Genomic DNA, 24,954 nt, shown 5'->3' with positions numbered 1-24,954 from the left:
TATTGCCAGTCTTGAAGAACTCTGGTCCCAACTATAACTGCAAAATTATCTATGGGCATCTTCACAGGAGGGCTAGTAAGGTTCCATCAACTGCTAGGTCTTCGTGAGCATGCACTCCCAACATGAGCCGCAACTTCCGGCTCATGGGAGGAGAGCTGGTAGCAAGCACGACTTGTCCCCTTTGCTAAGCAGGGTCTGCCCTGGTTTGCATTTGAATAGGAGACTACATATGAGCACTGGAGGATGTTCTTCTTAGGGGATGGGGCTGCTCTGGAAAGTAAAGGTTCAAAGTTCCCTCCCTGGCATTTCCAGATAGGGCTGGGAGAGTCCCCTTCCTGTAATCTTGAAGAAGCCACTGTCAGTCTGTGGACAATACTGGTCTGACTCAGTATAGCACTTACATTTTTACATAAGGTAGCTTCCTATGTTCTGCTCCCAGAGTGTCGTCCCAAACCTGCTAATGTTGAATTCTCCCGCTGTACTTCCCTCCAGGAACCTGACATCCATAATCAACTTCAAATCTAGGTTATGAGTGTTGGGTTCCCAAAGGGAAGTGTGGCTGGAGAACCTGACATTGGCAGGTTTGGACAACAAACCAGGAGCAGAACTTGCAGTTCATGCCTGGAGTGCATGCTTTCCACGAACAAGCATTGATGGAACCATTCTTGTCACTGTGATATAGTTGTAGGTTCTTTTCTATGGGGAGAGAATAAAATATATGGGGCTTTTAAACTGTAGGATGGCAAGGGGGGGCGATAAATTTTTATACAAACTGCATAGTGTGGAGAAAGTGAATATAATGTTTCTCCTCCCTCTTCTTTAACAGTGGCACTTGGAGGATACCAGGTTACAGTGAAACTGTTATTAGATTCGGAACAGATACAAGTGCTTCTTCACATAATGCATAATTTATGGAATTAACTGTCACAAGGTGTGGTGATCGCCACTAGCTTAGAGTGACTTTAAAGGGGGATTGGACAAATGGAAGTCTGTCAATGGGTATTTGCCATGATAGCCATGATGGGTATTATCACTGATAGAACCTGACCTCCATGTTCAGAGGCAGAGTGTCATTGAATATCAGTTGCTGTGGTGGAGGGTGGGGCAACGGTATGACAAGGCTGTTGCCTTAATACCCTGGAAGAGGTGGATGAATGTACTTTTTTTTTAAAAAAGCCCTGGTGTGCTTCCATAGCACAATATATCCAGACCAGCAGGGCTTTTATTATGTACGCCCATCCATAATGATATGTATTTGCTATATGTGGCAAATACACAGAAGAGAAAAGCAACACAAAAAATTAAAGTGAGAATTAAAGAAAAACAGATGCACCCATAGACTGCACGCATAGACCACCCACCAGAACCCAAGGAGTGGGCTCTTTGGAGCAAACAGTTCTTGCATCAAGAAGAAGAGCAAACAGTGTCTTCCCTCCAGAACAATCTGCGGATGAATGTATGGCACAGAAGGTGTAAGCTAATTCTCCTCCCTCAACACCTTCTCTTATTATTACCCCTAATTCACGGCGTCCTTTTCCCCCCGACTCCTGAATTGGAGACAGCTTGCTTTTAAATTTCAAGCCAGAGGCGACAATGACGGTGCGCCTACAGCGATGCTACAATTGCCTAACAAGCATTACTGGTGGTGTCCACATCGCCCGCCCAGCTTCCCTGACGTTCTGCCAGTATTTCCCTGGCTGGCGGCCAATATCCCTGAAAAGAACTACAATTCCCAAGAGGCTACGGGGCTAAGCGCAAGCGCAAGAACTCCCATGGGAGCCTCTGCGGCGAAGCGGTGCGTGCGATTGGCTGGAGGAAGTTCCGAAGGGGTTCCTCATTGGCGGATCTAGGTGCTGCGTACGATGCCGGAAGGGGGAGGGGGAGCAAAGCGTTATGGCGACGACGACGGCGGCAGCTGTTGAGACGGAGAGTGGGGAGGGAGCGCAGGAGATGATGGAGGGTGAGAGGCCGGATTGGAGCGCGCGGTGTCCGAATCCGGGCCAGGGCAGAGCCAGGCCCGCTACGGCCGCTGCTGGCGAGTGGAGGGAGCCCTCGGTTCGGGAGAAGTGGGTGCTCTCGTTATGTGGGAGGGGGCGCTGTGGAGGGGGACCCCGATGGCTTGGCGGGCAATATGCTGGTGGGGTATTTGGGTCTAGGAAGCAGCGGGAGGAAGCGCAGCACGGATTAAGGCAGCAGGCGTGTGTGGACTGGAAGGAAAACCATAGGTGCAGCTGGAGACAAGGATCCTCCTTAATTTCCATCACCATTCCAATACATGTCCGCTCCCTTATATCCTCCTGCTGCAGATCAGCACGTCTCGCACTTCCCCTCGTTTCCTTTTAAAGGGATACTTTGGAGCTGTGCTGGCTGACTTCCTTTATGCTCTCAGCATGACCTATTGGGGGTGGGGGGAGGAATCTCCAGCCTCACGTTGTGATGTTTTGGAATAAGATATTATATTTTTAAATAGGTGACATTTCTTGGAACAAGGGGCAACTAATAGACCTGCCTTCCAGCAATTCAAGTGGCATCACTGGGTGGCTACAGGGATCTTTGACGTTAGTAGTTTATGATGCCGCTGGCTCATCAAGTCGCACAACCCCTACCTTTTATTTTCTTATTTGCTTCTTGGAATGTGGATTGGGAGTTTCTCTCCCTCCCCCCCCCCGAATCTTTTGTACTGTGGGTGGCAGTATCTCACTGAATGGTGTGGTCGAAAGAGGTGTTTGGAGAAGCCCACTCTTGACTCTGCTCTATGGTGAAGTTTTTCTCATTGGGTGTTTGAGAATGGGCTGGATTTATTAATTCAGAATGACTGCAAACAAATGATAAAAATCCAGACTGGGGCTTGGGCATTGGATCCCAAAGGTCAACTGCCTGTTGGTGGTATGAAACTAGAAGTATGATTCATTATATAATGTGCTCCATCAAATAGTGCAATAGAGCACTGCCTATGTATTATGCATGGAACACCTGCTGTTGACCTTCTAAGTTCTGTTAAGGAATGTGATAGAGCCATGACCACACATGATGTCTCATCTGCTCTGCAGCTCTATAGAACCTCAAGTACATATAGTGGTGCATGTTGCAGTCAATTGTGTTGCAGATGTTGCTTTGCTTCTTGTAACACTGAGTTTAATTTCGGCAAGGCTGATACAAACTCTGCCATGGAGCCTGTTTTCAGTGTAAGGGTTCAAGCTTAGAAAATGTGAAGGGGGATACCGGACATCTGCAGTGGTGTTTTTTGTTTTGCTAAAGGAAGATGGTCCCCCTTGCTCCTGTAAGCACCTTTTCCAGGCATTCCAGGTCTATTCTGTGGAGAAAATGATATGAATACTTTGTTTTTATGAAGTGCATTTCCTAAGAGCTAGAAGTACTTCAAATAGGTAATGTCAATCCTTGACGTAACTTTGTAAGGATGCCACTGTTATGCACCACATTTTACCATTGGAGAGTTGAGAGAAGAATGGTTTGCCAAAGGCCACCCCATGAATTAATGCTACCTGGAGATTTGAACCAAGGACGCTCTACTTCATAGCTCATGCTATGTTAGCATGACATCGCATGTTAACCACTAGACTAAATTCCAGCAAGATGGTATAGTCAGGGTGACTGTAAAAGAGAATAGTCTTGTCCTGCAACTTAGTCTGCCTTAAACAGGAGAACTGAAGATATTCTTACATTTTTATCTGGAAGCTGTTTGGCTTCTGCTTTTGTTTAACATCTGTCAGGTCTTGCTGATGTGGATGCATATGACAAATTGAATGTCCCTGTCATCGTTATACATGATGAGCTACATGTGGGTTGCACTGTGTTTCCCATACACAGAAGTGGTTTCTGTGCTGGAAATTTATAACTTCTGAAGCTGTCCTGAGGTCTGTGGAATATGCTGTAAGGCTGTTGTCATGCACTAGCTGAAACCACTTAATCTGTGCCTGCAGAGTAGTTGGAGAAAATGTACTAGAGTTGCTGCCCCAAATATGTTCCCAGACATCTGGTAATAGAGTTTCTTCCAGGCAGGTTTAAGTCCCAGAATCTTTTTTTTTTTTTTAGTTGCTACAATCTGGCCCAAAGATGGATTGTGTAATCTAGAGAAATCTATTATTTCTCTGTGTAAATCTCCCTGAGCCATTTATGGAAGGGCAGTATAGAAATTGAATAAATAATAATAAGAAATATGCATTGTGATTCTGTGTTTCTTCTCTCTCCCCTTCCATAGAGAACAACTTCAAAGCATGACATTGTTGCCTTAGCCCTTGGGCTAACCATTTGATTTAATTTGGGTATGTTGGTGGTGCATTCAAACTAGTTCTATCATTCTTTGGATCCTGGCTTAAGGCTGTAATTGATAGACACTTATTTGGAGTGAGTCCTGTTGCATTCACTGGGGGTTACTTCCAAGTAAGCATGCCTCGGATTAGTCTGCTCTCCTCATTTTGCAAATATAGAAGTTCTAGTACCATTTAGAATTTATAGGAAACAGAGTTACTGTTTGTCACCAACTTTTTCTCCTGGAGAAAAGCCTAATTGTGATGTGTTTCTTTTCTCAGTTGACAGAAGAATTGAGTCTGAAGAGTCGGGAGATGATGAAGGGAAGAAGCATGCAGTTTGCATAGTAACAGACCTCAGTCAACAGAGTTTAAGGGAAGAACAGAATGGAGAGAATTCAACAGGTAAACATTCAGAGAGTGATTTCACAGAGAGTGAAATTTCACAGAGTGATTCAGAGAGTGATTTCACAGGTATATACTCTATAATGAGTGTGGCACACAACTGAAGAGGTTAGAGATGAGAAGCGTTGAGTTTGTGAGTCTTTGTGGACCTCTTTAGTCATGGTACCACATTTTTAGAATTTGCTTCCTGGGGAGGCCTTGCCAAAACCCATCCCTCTTCAGCATTAGGAGGAAGGTGAAAATGTATTTATACTTTTCGGTCTTAGGGCTGTGAGATTGATTCTGCACTGTGTAAGTGATGCTTCTGTATGTTTGGGTTTGTAATTCCTTACATTATTTTTTTGTTACAAATCATTCTTATTCTGTAGCACTGGATATAATAGGCAGGATCCAGATGAGTACATCCCATTGAAACTGATGGGACTTCAGTTAATTATGTCCCATTTATTTCAGTGGTGCAACATCATGACTAACTTTGTCTGGATCCTGCCCACTTAAATTACCGTCAATGCTTCTTAGTGGAAAGCAGGGAATAAGAATGAATTAAATGTTTTGGCTGTTGTAGGACAGAACGGTGTGGCTATGAGCAATTTTAAAGTTATTATTTCTGTTTCTCTGGCTTTTTATAACACCATTATCCTCTTTGTACCAGGAGGTAGCAGCATATAGTGTTGTATCTAGCAGAAAAGGAAAGGTTGTGCCGTCGACTCGGTGTTGACTCCTGGCAACCACAGAGCCATCTGGTTTTCTTGATAGAATACAAGAGGGGTTTACCAGTGCCATCTCCCGTGCAGTATGAAATGATGCCTTTCAGCACCTTCTTATGTAGCTGCTGCCTGATACAGGACAAAGTTTACCATAGTCTGGGAAACATACCAGCGGGGATTCGAACCAACAGCCTCCTGCTCTCTAGGCAGGTTACTTCCCCGCTGCGCCATTTGGTGGCTTGTATCTAGCAGAAAATGTACTGAATTAAAAGGAGCTCAACAGAGAGGATCACTGTTACTAAAAGTGAACTTTAAGCATATGACTTCTAATGGCCCTCTTTAAGACACTTTTCAAAATCTCCAAGGATACATGTATTTAGCATATCTCTCCTGGAAACAAACAAAAACAGTGTTTGGACATGTTAATGTATGCTCAGTAATGTCCACATTTTTAAAAAACACTCTTTTTAGTAGATATAAAATGTGAACTGTAGTTGTAATACAAAACTGGTGGAAAACGGTTTCTGGTTAATGTGAAATACTACCAAAGAAGTTTTTATTTATTTATTTATGTTAAAGATCAGATTCTAAAATCTATACACTAAAGTTGCTGGAAGAGGAGAGGTGCCTTTTGGGTATGGTATGAAATCTACTCTGTGTCTAGGAGTTGCTTCCTGCTTTCTGAATGGAAGTTTTGAGAGATTTAGTATGAACCCTGAACTGTCTTGCTTATATCTCTGTGGAAGGAGTAATACAATTACAATGAAGAATTTGAATGTCCACAGTAGCCTCAATATGATCTTAATTTTTCCTTCCACTCATCTTTCTCATAAGACAAACTTAATTATTTTCTGAAGCAAAATAATTATTCTGATGAATGATGTATTTCTCCTGAACATTCAACAGTAATCTAGTCCCTTATGCTGAATGTTGATTCTGAATGCAGAGGAACATAGGTGGGTTGTGATAGGTTGTTTTACGTATATCCAAAGTAGAAGCGAAGGTTCCATAAACATACATTCCCCACATTGCATAAATAATTTACCAAATGGTTGTTAGTACATAGTATTTAAAAGAGTAGTATTGCAACCTGACAGTTAACCACTTATCCAGGGTGTGTAGCTATTCCAGAGACATCCTCAGGCTGTCCTGTGGCACTTAGGTTCGTGTACAAATGAGGTGGCTGATAACATTTTTGTAGTCAGTGTGTGTGTCTTTAGTTTTTAAACCAGACATTCCCTTAAGCCACCTAATTAGTATTCTGTCTTAAGTAATCTTCAGTGTGCAGTGTACACGTGAGGCAAACTGTGGAACAAACTACAGGACAACCGTGTTAATTGCACACCCAGCATCCACGTTTTCGTGTACCTTCAGTCGGGTAATTGCCACCCAACCTCAATATAGGCGGAAAAACCAAGCACTGAAAGAGTTCAGAGACACATGTATCTGCAGGTTGGGGGTGGGTGGGTGATAGGAATGTGCAAGCCGACTTGCATCGAGCCAGCCCAGTTTGTGTGGTGGTCTGAGGTCGAACCAGCCCAGCCCGCAGTTCGCTGAACTGGCTTGCTGGCCGGCTCAGGGGGGGCTATACTTGTAAAGGGGAATCTGGCTAGGGTTCCCCTTTACAAGTACAGAGAATCTCCTAATCTAAAACATTTTTCCTTCTTTAACTGTAAAATGGGAAAGGGTGAAATGCATAATCTTTACATTTTAAATGAAGCTCTGCTGGCAGCAGCGGGGGCGCTGCATGGCGGAGATTCAGAGACAGTGGCGGGGGCTCCTCCAACTGGCCTGCTGGCAGGTGAAGTGCTTAATTTTTCTGTTTGAAATGCAGGCCTTCTCCAACCGCCCTGCTGCCCTCCCAAATGATAGTCCAGGCAGGCTGCAGCCCTGTTCGGGCCTCTGTACCCACCTCTGCACATGCGCAGAGGGCCAAACTGGGCAGCAGTTGGCCCAGACTATTATTTGGGAGGGTGGTTGGAGGCACTGTTTGCTCTAACAGGGATGCCCAGATGTTCACTCCCAACTCCCAGCATGCCCAGATGCAGTGGCCTTTGGCTCTGATGTCATTTCCAACCACCATATTAGCTAAGGGAGCCATTTGCTGGCTCATTCCTGTTTAAAAAAACACACACACACACACCTATTTTTCATGGTGGGGAGACAAAAAATGCAGTGTTTTGGGGCCATTTCTGGACAGCTGGGGACACATAGAGCATGGTAGGGCATTTCCCCCACCTTTTGCATGTTTTTCGCTCTCCCCTGCCACCCGCTCATTATTTTCATGGCTAGGGAACCTAACCCCCCTCATTCCCATAGCCCTAATGCCCTGTGAGCCATGGTTTCGCTATCCACACCTCCACTGCCACGGAGCAGAACCCTATGGATAATTGGGGTTCTCCTGTATACTTTTTATCATGTTTTGACTTCTAGTGTTTTTATCTTTCTAACTTACTATATTAAAGTTATAATATTTTTAAAATGGAATAACAGAACAATCGCTTTGTTTCCATCACTGCTAGAATATTGGTTTTTGATCCAGTACTTGTTTGGGGCAAAGTCAGAAGAGTGGGGGGGGAAAGAATTAGCATTATGTTTTTGTGCTTCAGGCAAATTGTATTATTTGAAATGAGTATACAGATGCTTTTATTTATACTAATCCTCTATCCTTGACATGGACATGCAAAAGTATTCATAAATTGTTCTGACCTACTTTTTGACAACCACTTCCAATAAACTCACTGATTTTCCTGGATCAGAAGGATTTGAGTCCTTGCAGTGCATTGGATCCCTTTGAAATAAGCATTCAGTTAAAGCTGTTAATGACTTCCACCCGGAGACTGAGCCATCCTACAATCATTATGATTAAATCTGTATTTTGTAGAAGAACCATTTATATTTGGCATGACTTGTGGTCTGCTGCTTCAAATATTGAGTTTGCGGGTTGAGGCATCGGAGGATCAACTTTATCTTATTCATTGGTAATTTTTTCGAGCGTTCCCTCTGATGCAGTGTATATGTTTTGGGCTCTGTGGGCAACTCCTTGACATTGTTTTTATAAAGTTACCAGCCCTAAGCCTCTGTACCAAACAGAATATCAGGCAACTCAAGATTTAGAACAACTCTTACTATGCTTTATTTGCTAAGGAGTCCAAAGAATAGGTAACCCATCTCTGCCCTAAATACTAGGCCTGTGCACAGCTGAATCATGTGCGTATTGCTCCTGTCCCCATGTGGAGGCAGCTGCTCCCACTGCTTGTTTCCATGCGGAGCGGACCTACAACAGTGCTGGTGAGGGGCCTTAAAGGAAAGGCAGAGTTATAGGAAGCCCCAGTGAGGTCTTGGAAGGCACACATGGAGTGCTAGGAAATGTAGCCCTTCCCTTTTTCCTTAGCTCTATGGGAAACGTGCTGGGAAGGACAACATTTCCTCGAGCTCCCTGAGCACTTCCCAAAATGTCTCTGGGGGCTTCTGCTGTTCTGTTTCCCTTTAAGGGCCCTCCCCGCTACTGTGCACAGAACTGCTCTGTGCAGAGGTACACAGTGGGATTAGCTACCTCCAACCGGGACCAGGACTCATGATCCAGCTTCAACCATTCAGAGCCAAATCTTCACACTGTCCTACTAAATACCACTGGCACCTGAATCTTCATGAAGAAAATGGTTCATTTTCAAGGCTGGGTAGCACCAGCCTTCTGTTTCATTGGCTCATTTAATTATAGAAACTACATCCAACCTTTTCTATTGCTGGATAGTCCTTCAAGGGCAGTGTTTGTGGACCTTGACCTTCAGTCATTGCAACTGTCTTTCACTACAGTAAAGGAAGACCGCATACTCACTTTCTTGAGGCAGTACTGGAACCCTGTTTTATATGATGTATGGCAATTGCGGGGTGATAATCTCTCTTTCTGCCAAATGTAATTTTGGGCTTTTTAGGCCACATCAGACTGGCACATCTGTAAGAGTTGTCATCCATGGCGGATGTACTATTCCCAAACAGCATACAACATATTAAAATACAATAAAATGAGCAGAGCATAGTGAACCATTTGAACAGTACAGACACAATTGGAGAACAATGTGTCTGGGAGCTAAATAAAATCTACAGATTGAGGGAACAAATCAACCCACATTGAAGAGTGTCAAAACAGGACAATCTCCACTAACTTTCAAAAAGTTCAGAAAAAGGGGCTCGATGGGTCTCCCAAAGAAGGGAGCTGTAGAGTCTGGGTGCCACAGCAAAGATGTTCCTGTCCCAGGTACCCAGCAGTTGGAAATCAGATAGCAGTAGAATACAGAGAAAAGCCTCTTCAGAAGATTGCAGTATGCAAACAGGATCATATAGGAGCAGGCGGTCCTTTTGAGTCCTGGAGCCAAACCAATTGCTCAGGACTTTAAAGGTAATAACCAGAACTTGAATTGCTCTCAATAATATGCTCTGAATGATGAGCCTCCATCAGCAGTCTGGCTGCAGCGTGCTGCACCAACTGTAGTTTCTGAACACTCTTCAAAGACAGCCCCTTAGAGAACAAATTACAGTGGTCCAGTTGGAATTTTGCTAAGGCCAAGTCCAAGAAGTGCAGGTGATGCACCAGCCAAAGCTGTGCACGCATCCCTGACTATAGCCCCTACTTGACTATCAAGGAGCAAAGCTGAGACCAGGAGTACTCCTAAGCTACACACCTGATTCCCCTTTCCCCCGAGGAATACTATCACAATTGATTTTCTAACTGACCAGCCGATCTTCTATCTTGGGTGGATTAAGTCTTGGTTTGTTAGCCCACATCCAGCCTATTACAGCTCCCAGACTTCAGCACTTCCACTACATCTCAGTGCATTAATTGTCTATATCACATGGAATTCTGTTTTTCTAGTCCCAAGCACAATCTAGTTGCCATAATATCAGGCACCTTCTTGCCAAATTTGTGTTCTTCAAATATCAAATTCTAGCAAAAACATACAAATACAAGGGAAAAAAGGTACACTTTTTAATATGCCTGCATATTCATGCAATGGCCCTCTACTAGATAAAGTTTTAGGTACCACTGCCTAAGGAAACCAGGTATGTAGTAGACACTGTTCCCTCTAAGATGTGTGTGCACACTCACAAGTTTTTGGATGTCTGCTCAGTTCATTTTAGATCCCGCTCAGGTTGAATCAGAAAGGCCCCATTCTGAATGCAGGTGCGCACACACTGCCTTGATACTGCCGCCCAGAACAAAACTCATTCCGCCCCGAGATGAGAGAAATTAGAGGGACCACTGGTAGTAGGTCCTGTTCTTCTAAAATACCAATGCCAATAGACTTCAATATTGCCTCCAGTTTACGGCATAATGTAAAACTATTTCTCCTGGCATGTTTATCGGACTCAAGAAAGTTAGAATCGTGTAGTTTATAATATTGCATAAAGTACCTTAGCGGAGATACTTGCTAACAATATGGCAGAAGGAATGGTGATAAGTGCTGCCATGAAGCAGCGGTGGTCTCTTCCTGAAGCAAGGTGGGGCAGTTACTTCAGGTGGCAGATTATACCATATTCCTTCCACCCCACTGTTGCCATCAGAGCAACTATTTGAGAACAATCTGACCCATGATAGCTTTGCAAGGACTTTTGCAAGTCATTCAGGCTTGGCTTCAGATCTTGTGTAGACTTGCATGTATTTCTATTCAGGGTCCCTTAAAGCCAAAACACATTTCCCTGTTAATTTGTGGCCACCCTGTTTAAAAAAATGGCCACCCTCTTGAATGGAAGCAACCCCTCTCAGGTTGGGCATTATGGCAGTAATTATCTGGCTGAAACTGGCAGTGGCTTTGTGAACGCATTTCCCTGCCAGAATGGATGAGACTGAGAGTAATTGAGACAACTGGGACAACTTCTAGCATTGTGCTTCTAATGACAAGATGGCCTACAACAGAAAGAACTAGTTTAGTATTAATTGCCAAGGTCTTGGTTGACTCTTCTAATCCTGGCTTGTGGGTTTATTGTCTGGCTGCAAGTTCATCACAGCTGTCTACTTGCCACACAGTTTGTTTGGGCTGGGGAATTGGCAGGCTGTGTTGTATCTCCTGCAGTTTTGGCAGTCTGACAGTTTGGGTTTACTTTATTGTACTTTGCCTGTGTGTCTGCACCTGCAGAGCTCCGGAGGGAATCTGCTTTCAGTGGACACCACATGGCAACAAAATGGCCAACTGACTCTGGCAGTTTATGACAATAGTGTTGATAATGACATCCCAACAGTTTTGATTAAGAATATATGTTCCATTGAAATTAGGAAGGTGGACAGGTAGCTGCTTTGTTCTCAGCATTAATTGTATGATGACTTTTTTTACAATGAGCCTTATCTGACAGCTTCTAGTTTAGAGTTGGAATTCTGTATTGTTCACCCCTAAAGTACAAGACAACTTGTCACTTCTAGAAGATGAATGGCATGGGCTACTGGAACTTATGATCATTAGTATGGTTATTTAATTTGACTGTATGATTACAACTGTGAGATGTCCAACTGGGAACAGTGGCTGACATCTAGACTAACATCAGTTTCACAGGAACATAGGAAGCTGCCTTTTACCAAGTGAGACCATTGGTCCATCTCGCTCACTATTTTCTACGCAGACTAGCAGCGGCTTCCCCGGGGTTACTGGCAGGAGTCTCTCCCAGCCTTACCCGGAGAAGTCAGGAAGGGAACTTGGAAACTTCTGCATGCAAACATTTAGGTGCTCTTTCCAGAGTGGCCCCATACTCCAAGGGGAATGTCTTACAGTGTTCACATGTCATCTCCCATTCAAATGCAAACCAGGGCAGACCCTGCTTAGCAAAGGGGACAATTCATGTTTGCTACCACAAGACCAGCTTTCAGGCACAAAGTACAACAAAGGAAAGTGGCTGCAGTTGTTGGGAGACTTGCTCGAGTCAGAAAGGTAGTGAATTGTTCAACAGATAAGGGGTTTCCAAACTTGGGTCCCTGGATGTTGTTGGACTACAATACCCATACTCCCCAGCTCCAATGGATTGCTGCAGATCCTGTATGCTGGACTAAGTGGTTAGCTTTCTGTATGCTGCTTAGTAATGTCTGAGGGAGAGAATCCACCCACTTGCCAAATGGAAAGCTTGTATGAATTATTCAGCACAAATCTCTGAGGTCCACCCCCGCTCACACTGCACAGAGAGAGAATTGCATTTTGCTCTGAGTAATTTTTTTTTAAAGACTTCAAAGCTATAAAACAGTTTCTTAAAACTGCTTAGAATACCCAGCTCTTTCTATGCCAGGCCCCTGGTAAGGACTAATGAAAAGGCGAAGACAAGGAAGATGGCTTGTAAGCGTATTTGGTTATCTTTCTTTCAGGTAGATTGGGGGTATACTTCAGGTGAATAGACAAACAAGTCAGTGCATTGCTGTACATCTGAGTGTGTGTGAGTGTGTGTTATCCAAAGGCTGTTTCTTCATTATTGGAGTCCAAGAAGATGGCCAGCACAGGTGGGCGACCCGACTACTGAAAGCTGAATACTGTTTGTATTCTTAGCAATTAGTCAGCAATGACCTGTTTTACTTCTCATGGTCGTTGAGGCTCCATTTGTGTTAATGCACCGTTACTAGTGAATGTATGCGATTTGGCAAAGGTGCTTTGCTATTTTTCCTGTGCTATATGTACGTAAGGTTATAGCCACCGCTTGCTGGCAAGGTTTCCATTGTTAACTTGGAAGGATTTGTGTGAGGTTGACTAGCTGCAGTAAAGTCTGGATCTATTCAATACAACTTATCTCCTCAATGTTTTCACCTTTGAAAGAGCTGGCTGAATTGTTCTCTGTTGATATGCTACATGGGCTTATGCAGGGTGTGTTTGCTGTGTTGCAGCTGAAGCAGAGACCCCGGTGGATATGGAAACAATTAGCCTAGACCCAGAAGCTGAGGTAATTCCATTTTCACTTATATTTTAACAATATGTGGGAAGGGTAGCCCACAGTTTACTCACTCAGAAAGTCCTTGAACCACCAAGAATTAGTTTCCTGAAAATTAATGCATTTGTTCTTTACAAGAATGTGTACTTCTTTTTTAAAAGTTGAATTCTAAGTATGTAGGCGGGGCAGGGGGGATACCTTGTATGAGAGAAGTTGAATCGCAACAGTACAGAAACTAGGGTAGAGAGTTTTAAAGGAAAAAAGGCGCTTTGCTGATATAATGTTATATCAAAATATAGGTGTCTGCTCTTCACCTTTTGTCTTTGAAGATCTAAACTCTCAAAAAATTCATTGGGTATCACAGAAAACTTTGATTAGGCAGCAGGATGCGGGAGACTTGTCCTCTACCTGCCTGAAGTATCTATTTACAGAAGAGCCTAAAGAGGGGATTATATTTCAAGCAATTCTGTGTCAGTCCCGCAGATGGAAAAGTTGTACACCTCAGCTATTCATCTTTACAAGACAGTAGCTGCAGAGCACTTTGATGCAGTTGGCACTCTCCCCTCAGGAGGGAGCCAGGCATGGATTTTTCAGATGGGATTGAGGCAGCAACGGGCAGAACTTGCAGTATGCCTGGATTAAAAATATAGAAGTAATGCTTTATATGCATGGACCTTAAATGTAGCTATGATTTTTTTCCATTGTTGAATGATCAGAAACCATGGAAAGATTTGCTAAAGTTGCATTTGCTCCTCCTATGCCCGGGCTTCCACAGATTTTGGCTGACCAAAAATAGCTAGTCAAGCCAACATGTGTGGTTCCCAGAGCCCACCACCTCCCCTTCATTGCAAACCTGTGCATGTTCTGAAGTCCTGCTTAGGGCTTACTCCCAGGTAAGTGGGCATAGACTGTGAGCCTTGGTCCCTGATCAGATATGTTTCTGCTCCCCTCAGGGGATTGTATGTCAGTTGTCTCAGCAGTTGTGCTGGGCTGCTACTTCAGGTGTTGCTACTGCACTTTAGCCTTTGTGGGATAGTTCTGCTATTCAGTCCTGATTCAAAAGGCATTAGTGCAGTATCCTGGGATCACGTTGGAAGGCATAATATTGTCCACCCCACCCCCGACATTTCTAGAGTAGAAGATGATCTCTTCTGCAGGGGAAGGTGTGATATATCCTCCTGCATAGCGAGGACTTGCATCAGATCTGGGGGCGGGGAGGGGAACCCTCAATAGTTGTCTGTTCAGTAGCCAGTCTAGCTGAAGTGTCGAGACAAGGTCTGAATATTATAGCTTGGGTACAACTAACACTCCTGCATAAATATTGAGACCACACTCCAAATCGCAATGTTCCCACCAGCAGGGGAAAGTATTGCATGTTTCTGAAAACACTGTGGGTGTCCATGGTTTGAGCAGCAGGGCTTCAATAGTATTACCCTCACTGTGTGCTGCTGAAAGATTAAAAAATTTCTGGAGAATAGAGATAATCAGCTCTGTCTGTTTGCAGCAAAAGCTGTGCACAGCACTGTTTGAGTTAACATTCTTATGATGCTGCCAAACTGCATTCCTCTCCTGCCTCAGAGTGGTTCTCAGCTGTTAAAAAAAGGGTGCCCTTTTAATTCAACAAAATAGGGGGCAAATGTGCATTCACCACTTTAAAAATGGCGGGAGGAGCCTTCTTGAAGGATTGCGAAGAGGACCAAGCTTTGACATTGGAATCAACGTTGAGGTTGCTGGTATGTACATCAGTCATTCATACCAAAGTCAGGCAGAATCTGGGCTCACCTCACAAGTAGAAACTGAGTTCCATTTTTAAGGTATGTCTGTATGTACTGTATATTCCTGTTTGAGTGCTGTGATATTCCCAAACACACAAAAAATTCCTTGAGGAAAGAAGCCTGTGGCCCTGATTGGCAAATGAGTTACAAGTGCTGCTTTATTTCTCTGGAAATTTTAAGAGACCCTTTAAGTGCTAAGCTTTCTCATTACTAGGGTGATGAAGGTGAGCTCTTCCTTGCATTTAATACCAACGTTTTCCACTTGTTTTCAGGAAACTTTTAAACTCTGCACTGTAAGCCTACAATATCTCTTTAAGAGTGATTTAGAAGCAAAACTGAAACAAATCTTTGTAGGAGTGCTGGGGAATTGTTGGCTCTTTTATTTTCTTCTTTTCAGGATGTTGACCTGAATCATTTTCGAATTGGCAAGATTGAGGGGTTTGAGGTACTCAAGAAAGTGAAGGTGAGGTGCTTAATGAAAAGTCAGCCTTGTAATTAGGTCCTTTGGTTGGTAAGCAGGAATAACTCTACCACTGCCATGTGATAAGAGAGTGAGAGCAGCAATAGCAATAGGCGACATTTCTTTAGCTAGGGACATGCAACCTAGTACTGTAACTGCTGCATTTGCAGTAGAAGAGAAGACAACATCCAGAAGGTAAGCACATTCCTCTGTAGACCAAACTAAATATCATGCAGATGTGTCACTGGTTGTCCTGGTGTCTTTTCTTTTAAGGTTTTAAAAATGCAGCAGGAGGGAGGGAAATTAACATGGGGAAGTAGTGCTATAGGGAAGGGTATTTAACCTCCTCCCCACCCAGCACCATTTTCCCAATCAAAATCACCCCCGAAGCTGCTATTAGCCCTACAGGAGAAATAAGGCAGTCATCTGCATTATTTGTCTTTTCTCCCCAGGCAAAGCTATTAGCAATGGTGAAGGGTAATTTTGTTTAGGAACATGGTGGGACAGAGGGCTAAACGCTCCCTTTCCCCCAGTGCCATTGCCCTGAGCTAATGCGGTCACATGGCTGCTTTCAAGCTGGAAAAGGGCATTACAGCTCTTTCATGTGGTATATTTTGGCCCTGTGACTTTCCAAGTGAAAATGAGAAATGTAGTGGTGTGCTGTAGCTGAAGCTTGCCTCTTTCCCAATCCAGAGACTGCCCAGGCTAGCAATGACAGCACTGTGTTGCTGTGTCCCATTAGGGCACTCTGGCATCAGCGCTTTCTTCTAGTGGGGGGAAGGTGTCCACAATGGTGTGGCAGACAGGGAGGAGTCATTTGGCTCAGAAGGAGTGCTAGTAGTTGAAGGGGTACTAGATATCCCCAGAGAGCTTATTTTCAAAGCTGTGTTATGTGTCATGGTAAGTACTTTCTAGAAGTGGGACACCCACATCTTTGTCTTATATTCTCTCCTCCCATTAGACTCTTTGTCTCCGTCAGAACTTGATTAAGTGCATTGAGAACCTGGAACAATTGCAGAGTCTCAAAGAGCTGGACCTCTATGACAATCAGATTCGGAAGATTGAGAACTTGGAGGTCCTGACAGGTCTTGAGTGAGTAACTGGACAGAAAGCGAAAAAGCAGTTTGAGCTTTCGAAGGGAATATGTCCAGTTTTCCTTTGAAGTGGTTGCCAAGAATTGACTCCCATCTCTCCTCAGAATGGCTAGCATTATTGTAACAACTAGATTTATTCAATCTGAGGTTACAAAACTCTCCTTACTTGATTTTTGTGGTTGCCACATGCAAGATACTGGCTCAGTTCTGGCATCATGCCATACTATGATTTCTACTAACCATGGCTTATCCCCCAAGCATTCAGGCAAACTAGGCTTGTCTGCTTTCATTTTCTATCTGCTCAACACTTCAGTCTTCTCTAGGAGCAATATCCTGTGGAGGTTGAGTAACAACTGTAACTATGGTTTATTGGAACAATGACTTCTTGCCAAATCACAACTTGAGCAAACCATGGTTTGCACACCACTTCAAACCATATTTTCTCAATTTGGACATTGTACTAACTATACATAAGAACAGCCCTGCTGGATCATGCCCAAGGCTCACCCAGTCCAGCATCCTGCTTCATACAGTGGCCCACCACCACGACCCCAAGATCCCTCTCATAGTCAGTCACCGACAGCTCAGATCCCATCAGTGTATACTTGAAGTTGGGGTTTTTTGTCCCAGTGTGCGTCATGTTACACTTGCCAACATTGAACCGCATTTGTCACTTTGTTGCCCACTCACCCAGTTTGGAGAGATCCTTTTGGAGCTCCTCACAATCTGTTTTGGATTTCACTACCCAAAAGAGTTTGGTATCATCTGCAAATTTGGCCATCTCGCTGCTTACAGAATGAAGAGCAGCCACTACTCTATGACGGTGATGGTGGCGAAGAGAGCAAGCTGGTCTGGTGGTAGCAAGCATGAGAGCCAGCATGGTGGTGTGGTTAGAGTGCTGGACTAGGACCGGGGAGACCCGAGTTCAAATCCCCATTCAAGCCATGATACTAGCTGGGTGACTCTGAGCCAGCCACTTCTCTCTCAGCCTAACCTACTTCACAGGGTTGTTATGAAAGAGAAACTGAAGTATGTAGTACACCGCTCTGGGCTCCTTGGAGGAAGAGCGGGATATAAATGTAATAATAATAATAATAATAATACAAACCATTTTCATACCTGTCCAAACAAGAGGCGGCCTTACAAGGAGGGAGGCACTGATAAATTTATTTTTAGTTGGAATCAACTTGGTTTGGATACTTATTATGCCCTTTCTTGGGAAAAGGTGTCCAGATGTGTGTAGTTGAACTCCATTTTAAAAGTCGTGCACCCCTGTTCCCATCCGTGGAGTCATGATGGCCTATCACTCCATCTGCAGAAGCCCCACCCCAACCAAGATATACACAGATCTCCTTGACTTCCTGCATCTGCTGGGTTTTCATGCATTGCTTCATGCATCTCTATAGGGCCATTCACTGTCCCAAAATACTGCCCAAGAGGCATTGGTGAGCTGCACCACAGTGCTTTCTGTGCTGCCTATACATGGAAACTCCCATACTAAACACACATGTTCAGACTCTCTGGAGCAATGGTTATCACATGGCTTCACTGCTATTTTTTCTAGTTTCTCATGAACCATTTTCTCTGGTAGAGTCCTTAAAGTCCCTTTGGCATAAAGGCTCTACTCTTAGTGGAAGCATGCCATTGATTGATGCCTCTTAGTTATAGGAGACGTGCTTTTTCTGTAGGATCATGCTGGGTTGTGCTGTGCTATGCTTGTTATGATAAACGCCCTAAAGCAGAGGCTCCCTGTGCACTTTATTATATATTTGGTATTTGGCAAGATAGTGATTCCACCTTTTGAATGCTTCCTGAGATGTCAGAGGGCCAGGGAGACCCAGGTTCAGACTCCACCCCATCCCGAGTGATCATACTCACTATTTCAGTGCAACCTACCTTGCAGAGTTGTTGTGCAGACATAATGGGAAATCACCCCTCCGTAGCACCCTGAGCTTCTTGGAGAAGGAGTGGGGTGCAAATATGATGGATGTTTAAAAATAGTTTTGCTTAATTTTGAGGCATTTCATTTGTTTCCTGTTAGGATCCTGGATATTTCGTTTAACATTTTACGGCACATTGAGGGGCTAGATCAGCTCACTCAGTTAAAGAAGCTCTTCCTGGTCAACAATAAAATCAGCAAAATTGAGAACATAAGCAACCTACAGCAATTACAAATGTTAGAGTTGGGATCTAATCGAATCAGGGTAGGTATTGCCTTCTCTCTGCTGGAAGTAAGGAGCCTTCCTAAGTACTACTGATAAACCAGTCATCAAAAAGGAGGCAGAGGGATACTAATGTTTAGGTTACAATCACTGGATATCCTAACAAACAGTGCATATTAGGAGGCTCTGTGGGGACACATCAGGGACCACATGCAATTCCCTCAGTCTTCTGTGTGTGCTGTAGTCCGAGAGTGAAGTTTCCTTATAGTAACAGATCTTTCAAAGGTGGCTTCCAAAGTCCTGAGATACCTCCCTCATTTCTGCAGAAAAAGTTATGCTATTTTATGTGAAATATTTATACCCTCCCTGTCCCTCCAATGCACTACTGCTTAGGACAGCTCACAAAAAACTTACCTTTCCCAGACTGTGAAGGGGGAAATGGAAGAAGGAAATGCACCATGGTGTTGATTGTGGCTAGCAAGTGGTTTTCCATTGCTGAGGAGGATTACATAAGGAGGGCCCTGGAGGAAATGAGCTGTGTAACTTCACACTGTGCTGATTTGAAGGTGGAAGAAAACCATGCTGCCGACTTCACAGCATTACACAGTACTTCTAGAAACAGTGATTTCTGGCCAAAAAAAAAAAAAAGGCAAGGTAATGAAAGTAGGGTACATTGATAAGCAACAAGAATACTCTGGGTGGAACTAGGTTCCTAGGAGCCAAGACTGAAGAAGGAAGATCTAAGTGGAACTTATATATAAGATGACTCTTAGAAACTCCAGAGCAGAGTTGTTTTTGCATCAGTATTGAACACCTGGAGTAATTAAAACAATTCAGTTCATTAATGCCATTACAGGACAGCCCACAGGCAGCCTCTGTCTTTCTGTCCCTTTATGTAGTTTACCTTCTTTTGGAGAATTCCTCTTAAACCTTGGATACCTAATCTTTGTTGTTTTAATGACAGTGCTGACCACCCCAGATCCTTGCATTAAGTGTTCTGCCAAGGAGTATTATCTCATTGTTCCAGCTTCACATGGATTCCCTGAGTGTTAATTATTAACAAGGGACATTCTGTTAATGGGATTCAGCATGCCACTTATTCTGAACGAGCTGCCCTAATGGTTTTGCCTTCTTGGGGAACTTATTTACTAAATCTTGTGCTGAGTTAGAATAGCAAGAATGGACCTGAAAATGTTAAAGTTGCTATTCTTCAAAGTGTTTTACTGTATGCTTTGTTTGAACAGTGCAAAGTAGAAATTAATACAGTTTGCTCTGCTAATTTTACAGGCAATTCAGAATATTGATACCTTGACTAACCTGGACAGCTTGTTTCTGGGAAAGAACAAAATCACCAAGTTGCAGAACCTGGATGCACTGACAAACTTAACAGTGCTTAGCATACAGGTACTAGCCCTGGGCTTCCTATTCAGTTTATTCTGTACTTTCCCCTCTTAAACAGTGAGTGCTACAAAGCATATAGATCTTTGTAACTGCATATAGACCTTTAGGGGCTGGGGCCATAGATCAGTGGTAGAGCATCTGTTTTACATACAGAAGGTCCCAGGTTCAATCCCTGGCATTGCCAGATAGGGCTGGGAGAAACCTCTTCTTCCCCCACCCTTTGTACAGCAGTTATATGGTGTGCACTTTCTTTTTGCAGTAAGAGAGGAGCTATTCCAACAGTTTGCTTAATAAGAACATAAGAACAGCCCTGCTGGATCAGGCCCAGGGCCCATCTAGTCCAGCATCCTGTTTCACACAGTGGCCCACCAGGTGCTGTTGGGAAGCCCAAAGGCAGGCGCTGAGGGCATGCCCTCTCTCCTGCTGTTACTCCACTGTAACTGGTATTCAGAGGCATCCTGCCTCTGAGGCTGGAGGTGGTCTATAGCCCTCAGACTAGTAGCCATTGATAAACCTCTCCTCCTCCATGAAGTTATCCAAACTTCTCTTAAAGCCATCCAGGTTGTTGAGAAGGGTCCTAAATCTTTTGGTCCTACATTTCCTTTCATTGGTCCTAAACTTCTTCACAATCAATTTCATGGAATTACCCCTGGTTCTAGTGTTATGTGAAAAGGAGAAAGATTTCTCTCTTATCAACTTTTTCTACAGCATGCATGACTTTATAGACCTCTATCATGTCTCCCTGTAGTCCTCTTTTTTTCTAAACTAAAAAGTCCCAGGTGTTGTAGCCTTGCCTCATAAGAAAGGTGCTCTAGGCCCCTGATCATCTTGGTTGCCCTCTTCTGCACCTGAGTAAGCATCCCCTTTCTACAGAATATTCACAGTAATTTTAGAGAATAACATCACTTTAAGCTATATGTAATTCTCCATAAGGTGCACAAATCTTGCAGCTTTTGCATCAACCAGCACTTAAGTAGCAACTAAAGGTGAAATAATTACCGCATACCCCTTTGCTCTGTAGGAAATCCTTGCCCAGTCTTCCATGAAACTGATCAGGAAAACCTATAAAAATTTAACTTACCACAACCTTTCATGCTGTTTTGGAAAGACATGGGTGTAGTGTGGAATTGTATCTATGTAATATTTATGTCAAATCTGAGCTGCAATATGCATGGCCAAGGGGGTGTTTACATGTTCTCAGAATATTTTGCAGCTTGGGATAAATCGTAGAGTGATTATCCTGTTAATGTGTCCCACAAAAGTATTCTCCATGTAGCTTCAGTATGATCTTGTAAAGTGCAGCTATTCAGGAATCTGACTGTGATTTGCCTGGATCATCTGTGAGCAAGCTGCATAGAAGTCCCCCTATCCACTAATCCAGGGTTTCTTAACCTTGGGCCCCCAGATGTTGTTGAACTACAACTCCCATCATCCCCAGATATGGCCTTTGTGGCTGCGGATTATTTATTTATTTTATTAGAAACATTTAATATACTGCCCACTCCAAAGACTCCGGAAGGTGCACAAAAACATGCAAACAAGGCAACATTAAAAATTACCTTCTAAATTAAAAACTAAAGTAACAAAAAACAAATAAGTGAACTACAGGGCAAAAGCCTGGCAAAAAAGAAAAGTCTTCAATAGAGATTTGAAGATCAGTAAGGAAGGGGCTAAATGCATCTGGAAGGGAAGAGAGTTCCGAAGAAGTGGGGCAGCAACCAAAAAGGCCCTTTTGCCGGTCCAAGAGCCCCGAACCTCTCAGAAATCAGGGACTGACAAGAGGTCCATCTGAGTGTATCTAACCGGACAAGATGTAACTGGATGGGAGAGGAGGGTCTGTAGGTAGACAGGCGCCAAGCCCCGCAAGGCTTTGAAGGTCAGAACCAGGACCTTAAATTGAACTCAGAAGCAAATAGGCAACCAATGTAATGACTGCAGGAGAGGTGTTACCCTGTCATATTTCCTGGCACCCATGAGGAGGCGAGCCACTGCATTCTGGACCCGTTGTAGCTTCCCAATCATCCTCAAAGGTAACCCTAGATAGAGAGTGTTAGAGATGATGGGAGTTGTAGTCCAAAAACGTCTGGGGGCCCAAGGTTAAGAAACCCTGCACTAATCTATTTCACATGAGTGTGCCAACAGGGTTCATTCCAGAAGTCATCCCATAGCTGAAAATATTGTATGTGAAGCAACCCAAAGACTCTGGGCATTGGGTCTGACTCCGTAGACTGTTGGGTAGTGAGGCCTGTAAAATTCTTACCTATGCATTATGGTTCTAATACTTTAAACCCATTTTATGACCACTCCAGAGCAATCGATTGACCAAGATTGAAGGGCTGCAGAATCTGGTGAACCTTCGGGAGCTGTACCTCAGCCACAATGGCATAGAAGTCATTGAGGGGCTGGAAAACAATGTGAGCTGTGATTTGTTTTTATTTGCAGAAGTGTCAGGGCTAGGTTTAAAAAATATGGTTCTGGATAGTTATCTGTCTTCTAACAGAATGCATTGTCATGACATTTCATGCTAAAGGGTATTTAGGCATCCTGAATAGGGCGAGATAAGAATTCAGTAATATTTTTGTAGAATAGCAGACTGCTTGCGTTTTCTATACACTTGTAATTTAAAATGAGCATGCATTAACTCTTTTTAGTCTGGGGAATGATCTGCTGTGTTTCTTGGAAATCATTTGCATGTTGTCTGTTGAAACCATTGGGTTGTGAAGCTGTACTGCATATATTCGGAGTCCCAAAGAATTTGCATGGTGGCAATAGCATACAGCCTAGGCGTGTAGCATAGGATCTGCAAGTCTGGTTTCAGAGATGTTTGAGAACAGGAAGGCAGTGTCTGCTAATGGCTTAAAAAGCAAGAAGAGGTCTATGCGGTATTTCTAATAGAAAAAGTAGCAGTACTTTTAATGCAACAGTTCCTTGTCCCTACACTCCACTCATGCCCCTATTCTGAAAATGGCATTTTGACTCAAGACACAAAACAGAGGAATTCAAGTAACTTATCTGATCTCTTGCAAACAGGAGTGAATTTATTTTAAAACATTGATAGCCCTTGTGTAAATGCTCTTTGAGAGCAGCATCAACCTGGTTCTGAACACTTGAAAAAAATTTCCTGTCCCCATGGGTGGGTTCCCTTCTCTTTCTTATCTAGAGTAGACTTCATACTGCTATCAGGCTTTTAGCCACAACTGCTCATGGAAAGTAATACTGGATGAGGAAGTACATTAATATCTTGGAAGATGAGTTGTGCTTTCTTGTGGGGAGGGTGTCACATTTCTTCAAAGATGTGGGTGCATGGCCTCTCTCCTTAGTACCTTGTCCAAATTATCTTGCCTGCTAACTTAGGCTGCAGACAGTCTAATACAATTTTTCCTAGGAGTAGCCTCACTGAGTATAGTGGGACTTGCTTTTGAGCATGCATTCCTAGGATTGTGCTATAAATTGCCAACTAGTTCAAAAGAAACCACCCTGCCTGTTTGTTCTGATGTCAAGAGTTAAGAAGGTTTATAAAACTCAGACTAACATTTTTTGTATGCTTGTTTTAGAATAAACTCACAATGCTGGACATTGCAGCCAACAGGATCAAAAAGATTGAAAATATCACTCATCTAACAGAACTCCAAGAATTTTGGGTAATTGTGAAACCATAAGATAGACATCTCTTGTAATTAAGCAGAATGGTGTCATAGAAACCAACACACTGAGTCTATAGGATCATGCTAGACCCAGCGGTTTTCTGTGCATAGGCCAGACACGTAAACATCCAACAGATGGCCTTTACAAAAAGGAGGAAAAACCCAAAGCTTTCTGAGTCAATACTAAACAAGACTCGTAGGCATGTTATCGCCCTCATTCCCCTGACCCCAGCTTATTTCCCTACTTCCTCTGCCACCAATTTTTGTAAATGTTAAGATGATTTTCCCCAGTTGGAAACACTTTGAAAATCAGTCCAGCTAGGTGTATTTCTTACCTTGTTGACCCCCCTCCCCCACCCAACTATGAGATCCTGGCAAATACAGGTTTTGTGTGAAAGGGGATTCCATCGCTCATATCCTCTCTAGTACAAGAAGCCAGACTCAGGAATGTAACTGTGCTCTCATTCCTGTACAAAAACTGATGCAAACAGTTCCAGTTTCATAGCTGTGGGATCAGAGCCTAGACAGAGCTCATGTATGTTGCTGGCTTCTCCTGGAACCAGAGAGTGCTGGGAAAACATAGCAGTGTGTCCACCCTCTCTCATTTTCCTTTCCTTTCTTCCAATGAGCGGAGCATGGATTAGAAATCATAGGGCTGGCAGCTGCAGATAATGGCTGTTGTATTTGTGTCTGAAAATTTGCTAGCAGTCTTGTTTGGTTTCTATTCCCCAGATGAACGATAACCTCATTGAGAGCTGGAGTGACTTGGATGAACTGAAAGCAGCCAAGAACTTGGAAACGGTCTATCTAGAGCGAAACCCCCTCCAGAAAGATCCCCAGTACCGACGCAAAATCATGTTAGCCCTTCCTTCTGTCCGGCAGATTGATGCCACATTTGTCCGGTTCTGAACCAGTCCTCCCCACCCCCTTATCTTCCTTCCTTCCTTCCTCTCAAAGTGTCACAGCTGGGATTTTTATCCACACTGCACCCTCCTGTCTTCAGTCGGCTGACACTTACAGAGCAAACGGCCAACAAACAGCACTGATATCAGACCTTGCATATGATGCACACTCTCTTATTGTTTTTGAATATGAATATGATTATTGTTATTATTATTATTATTAAATCTTAACGTGTGAGA

At 43.5% G+C, this 24,954-nt stretch overlaps 1 protein-coding gene across 3 annotated transcripts; it reads left to right on the top strand.

The window, feature by feature from the left end:
* The first annotated feature begins 1,807 nt into the window (after positions 1-1,807).
* On the top strand, positions 1,808-24,954 carry PPP1R7 (protein phosphatase 1 regulatory subunit 7). 3 transcript variants are annotated; one of them, XM_053304357.1, is made up of 10 exons: positions 1,808-1,960; positions 4,551-4,673; positions 13,233-13,288; positions 15,449-15,514; positions 16,473-16,603; positions 18,647-18,809; positions 20,055-20,171; positions 22,478-22,582; positions 23,723-23,809; positions 24,545-24,954. In XM_053304357.1, exons 1-10 carry the CDS (start codon positions 1,894-1,896, stop codon positions 24,719-24,721), a joined length of 1,092 nt encoding a protein of 363 aa, XP_053160332.1. In that variant the 5' UTR covers positions 1,808-1,893; the 3' UTR covers positions 24,722-24,954. The 3 variants fall into 3 exon arrangements, with proteins under 3 accessions (XP_053160332.1, XP_053160331.1, XP_053160333.1); XM_053304356.1 differs by having other exon boundaries at positions 1,879-2,035; XM_053304358.1 differs by having other exon boundaries at positions 1,931-2,066.

The sequence above is a fragment of the Hemicordylus capensis genome, chromosome 3 (assembly GCF_027244095.1).
Source record: "Hemicordylus capensis ecotype Gifberg chromosome 3, rHemCap1.1.pri, whole genome shotgun sequence".
In the NCBI taxonomy this organism is placed as follows: Eukaryota; Metazoa; Chordata; class Lepidosauria; order Squamata; family Cordylidae; genus Hemicordylus; species Hemicordylus capensis.
This window is presented reverse-complemented; position numbering and strand designations above follow the sequence as displayed.

Coding starts and splice junctions, on each gene's coding strand:
- PPP1R7 (XM_053304356.1), top strand. CDS start 1,894: ATGGCGACGACGACGGCGGCAGCTGTTGAGACGGAGAGTGGGGAGGGA. Junction 4,674..13,232: donor GAATGGAGAGAATTCAACAG/GTAAACATTCAG, acceptor GCTGTGTTGCAG/CTGAAGCAGAGACCCCGGTG. Junction 23,810..24,544: donor CAGAACTCCAAGAATTTTGG/GTAATTGTGAAA, acceptor TCTATTCCCCAG/ATGAACGATAACCTCATTGA.